Source organism: Silurus meridionalis, chromosome 12 (assembly GCF_014805685.1).
Source record: "Silurus meridionalis isolate SWU-2019-XX chromosome 12, ASM1480568v1, whole genome shotgun sequence".
NCBI classification, from domain to species: Eukaryota; Metazoa; Chordata; class Actinopteri; order Siluriformes; family Siluridae; genus Silurus; species Silurus meridionalis.
The window spans coordinates 14214480-14218698 of NC_060895.1; the positions used below are offsets into that span (position 1 = coordinate 14214480).

General features: G+C 40.9%; 1 protein-coding gene across 4 annotated transcripts; it reads left to right on the top strand.

Moving 5' to 3' along the window:
* The first annotated feature begins 386 nt into the window (after positions 1 to 386).
* Positions 387 to 3373, top strand: si:dkey-35i13.1 (uncharacterized protein C11orf87 homolog). 4 transcript variants are annotated; one of them, XM_046863151.1, is made up of 2 exons: positions 387 to 925; positions 1414 to 3373. In XM_046863151.1, the coding sequence occupies exon 2, from the start codon at positions 1653 to 1655 to the stop codon at positions 2121 to 2123; it is 471 nt and encodes a 156-aa protein (XP_046719107.1). In that variant the 5' UTR covers positions 387 to 925; positions 1414 to 1652; the 3' UTR covers positions 2124 to 3373. The 4 variants fall into 4 exon arrangements, with proteins under 4 accessions (XP_046719107.1, XP_046719108.1, XP_046719105.1 ...); XM_046863152.1 differs by having other exon boundaries at positions 1458 to 3373; XM_046863149.1 differs by lacking the exon at positions 387 to 925 and adding an exon at positions 1079 to 1117.
* Positions 3374 to 4219: the final 846 nt, after the last annotated feature.

Genomic DNA, 4219 nt, shown 5'->3' on the forward strand with positions numbered 1-4219 from the left:
AACATGCCAGTAGGTGAATTGGCGACTATAAATTGGACCATTGTGTGTGTGTGTGTGTGTGTGTGTGTGTGTGTGTGTGTGTGTGTGTGTGTGTGTGTGTGTGTGTGTTCTATGTAGGCACTTCCAGTGCCACTGTGAACCTGACCAGTTTGTAGCAATTACTAAAGCTGAATGAAAGAATTGCCAATTATCATTCAAGTAGACACTTGCATGAACTTTGGGCCAAAAAATAGTTTTTGTTTAGTATTTTAGTAGTACACCCCGTTTTATTTCACCACTGGATCACATGAGTTCAGTCAATTTATGCAGTCTGGATTTCATTCAGCACGCATGCATTTGCCATTTTCAGCCATTTTGACAAAGGCTGTGAACTCGACAACTCGGAACACCCTTTCATTAAGTGGAAACTCAGTCAGCTACCGTATCAGTGTCGGGCTAAACACTTGCACGCGCACCCCAATTTCCCTGTTTTACACAGCGATTTTGCATTTCCCCTGCATTCAGCACTGAACAGCTCCCACTCGCGCGTCGAGTCCTGAGAGGAAATCTAACTCAAATTCAAATGCGCCTATTGTTCTCGTGTAAGTGTTGAGTTCTCGCCGACTCAGCTGACGGGACGAATCGGATCGGATCGGATCGGGCGCAGCTTTCCGTGACACGAGTGGCGACAAAAGCGCGTCGTGTCTTCCTCTTTTTTCAGCTCGTTGCAAGCTTTGCTCTGCAGATCTGAGCAAAAGCCGGAGCATATGCGTGGTAGAAATACGCATGAATGAGCTTGCTGGATACTGTGCCCTTTTGGGGTTATCGATACGTCATCGGGATCTGTGCGGGATTGGCCGCTTTTTCCGCTTCCTTTTATATTTCTTTCTCACATTTTGCAAACGCGGCCAGTCCTCGCCTCGGGAACGGCTCACAGTTGCGGAAGGTAAATGCATTTTCTATTACCTAATATAATGTTCTGATTAAAAAAACCGTGTTGGTTGTCGTAGCTCACATTGAAATTCGTGTTAGATGTGTACATTGTGATACATTTTGCATTCTGTAGCTCATCTGGAGACCACTTCAGTCTCAGGCAGGAATGCCGCATTTACAAATTAAGCTGCTTCCTCCAAATCGGGTGGGTTTTTTTTGTTTTGGTTTGTTTTTTATTTAAGATTGCATTTACCCAAGGGAAATGATTATAATTTATAGCAGACCAATAAAGCTTCAGGCCTAAGGATCCTGATTTATTTATTATTCATTATAAAGTTCGGGCACTATTGCAGAGGTTTTATTAGTCCCACTACTCCTGGTTGGACAGAAATACAATATGTAGGCAATGTTCAATGTTCTGTGGATATTTCTTTTTATGGGTTGTTTTCGCCCATTCTTCTCGACTAAGTGATTCTGAAATTTCATTGCTTTTTTCCTTAGGCACATTAGCCGTTTTATTCAATTCTTCAATGGATCTATTTTAGGCTGCCTCCCGAGGGAATCTTGACTTGAAATCCTTCAGTGCTTGAGGAATGAGCGCAAGATTGAAGCTACGGTGAAACACAAGGGGTGGAAATTCGCCGTCAGCTCTCTTCACATCATTTCTTTTCATTGCTTTTTCCTTTTTTTTTTTTATTTTTTGTAGACGGGAAATACGCTTTTTTTTTTAATCGGACTAAATGAGCCCCGGGTCCTCCGAAAGCCTGGCGCTTTCGATCCCACCGTGCACCTCAAATGGCACGACGAGCGCCAATGGCACGTGCGCCGACCCCACCGATCCGCTCTTCCGCTCGTTTTCGTCCACGATGGTGCTCTTGGTGCTCCTGTCGATGATCGCCGGCACCATCCTGGTCTCCCTCGCCACGTTCCACCTGCACAAGAGCAAGATGAGGAAGCGCAAGATACAGAGAGCGCAGGAGGAGTACGAGCGCGACAGCGGCCGCCCCAAAGCCGTGCGAGGCAAACCGGCGATCAGGCACTGCGTAATGGAGAGACCCACGGCGGTGCAGAAAAGCGACGTGAACGCGAGACGATCGGATCAAGAAGCCGCTGAGGACGCAGGCATCCCGGAGATAAAGTGCGCGGACACTACGAGACATACGAGTCAGACGCACGGAGATCACCTGTTGGAATCCGTCGCGGTGTCTTGATTGACCGCGTTGCCATCCCGATCATCTGACATTGTAAATACATTCCGTGTTTTCGTATAATTATATTACACGGAGGGAGATACCGAACCGCTTCTATACGCATGAACAGTTCTAAGTCTTCTTCAGCTTCAGGAGGGAGGAGCCCGGGTACAAACAATGGACGCGTGTTTCAAGGCCAATAGATTTATAACGGTTTATAAGGTAGTTTGGCTGTGTGTGTCTGGGGATTGTATAGATCTGCTTCTTTCATCCATGTGAATAAATAGCCCCCCAGTGCTAAAACAAGAAGCAGCCTAATCTCCTGCTTCAAAGAGCTCAAAATTCATCTAGACTGTCAATCTTGATGGATGATTTGGACCCATGTGTAATATACAAATAAGAGTAGGAGACATGTTTGATGATGTATTTGTTGCCAAAAGTCAGGTATGGCCTAATGACTGAATCGAGGATATAAATAGATGGAATTTCTGTGCATTAAAGCTGAAATAAGGACTAACTAAAATACATGGGCTTTTAGACTTAAGTGTAGACTTCTGCATCATACTTCCTCATACATATTTACAGTATTTCCCAATAGCCTCTGCTCAGCAAGGTCCCCAGTGTTAACACCCACAGTGTAGCAATTTAACATTTGATTTATGATAGAACGCTTACATCTTACATTTCTCATTTGCATCCAGATAGAATAACCAAATATGGATAATGGGCATGGACATGCAGGATAACAGAACACTGTGGATTTTGCTGTGCACCTTTCTTTATAGTTGTTTATTTTTTGAAAAATGAACATGTGTATCGATATTAGGCTAAATCGTGATCTAAGTTAATGTCAGGTAGGCCTAAAGTGAGAGCTAAGAACTTTCTCTGAGAGCTTGGCATGAAGAAGTGTGGTAGTTTAGCCCCCTTTCCCTGAGACTGTTAGCGCACTATTGCAGTTCCTAGTGGTAGTATAAACAGCATCTTTATATTTTGGTCACAGTGCCGTAATCCCCATAGCGATATCCAATATACTGTATATCCAGAGGTATTTTAGTTATGTATTACGCTACAGCTTTGGAGCATTGCTTTCTTCTTTGCATTTTTCGCTCAAGATTAATCTAAAAACTAACATTTATCTATTTTACTATACTATGACTATATCTAAGGAATGTCATTTCAAATCTACAGTGAATAAGACATTTTCAAAGTTATTTTCTGTATTTCTTTGACGTTGTGTTTAACCATAAGAAGACATTCAATATATATATATATATATATATATATATATATATATATATATATATATATATATATATATATATAAAACATTGTAATGAATTAAGGTATTATTTTATTTTCAATGCCTACTACTTTGAAATACCAATAAAGAATTGTGAAAATGTGTGTGTGTGTGTGTGTGTGTGTGTGTGTGTGTGTGTGTGTGTGTGTGTTCTTCTTGCAGTTTTAAATGGAGCATCATTAAGATAATAGGCTCATTAGTATAATATGCTAATCGTGACAGGGAATAGAAAGGGACATTATAAGGGAGCTGGAATGCTGGAGGGTAATGTATAGTCATCTAGTGTTATAAAATATCTATTTAATATGGACAAAGATTTTGGTTTTTGGCTGAAAAGGTAAAATAATAGAAGTAGTTAAGGCGATGTGTGTTAACAGAACACATTTCATGCAGCAAGTCAGAAGTTATGGCAAATTCTCATATACCCTTTAGGTAAATGCCTTGGGCCATTACAGTGCTTCTAGCCAAGTTTCATATGCACTAGACGAGAATTCACTGGGTGATAATCTTATTTGCAGAATCCCAAAAACGATAAATTGTAGTTATTCAGACACAAGAGATATGTACTTATTTGATGTAACAAGAAGCTACTCAACCAAGCAACAGCCCCTTCATGATTCATTTCAGCAGCATTTAACCAAGGACTTTATAGGACAAAATGTTTGGGATCTTTGCTAAAATCATACTGTCTCTTGAAAATTGGAAGTTTTATCCAAGCCCTTTGAGGACATTCTTAAATGGCAAAGGTTAGTCATTTAAATTATTCACTCATAGTTACACCACTACACAAAACAATCAAATCATCTAAACAAATGTG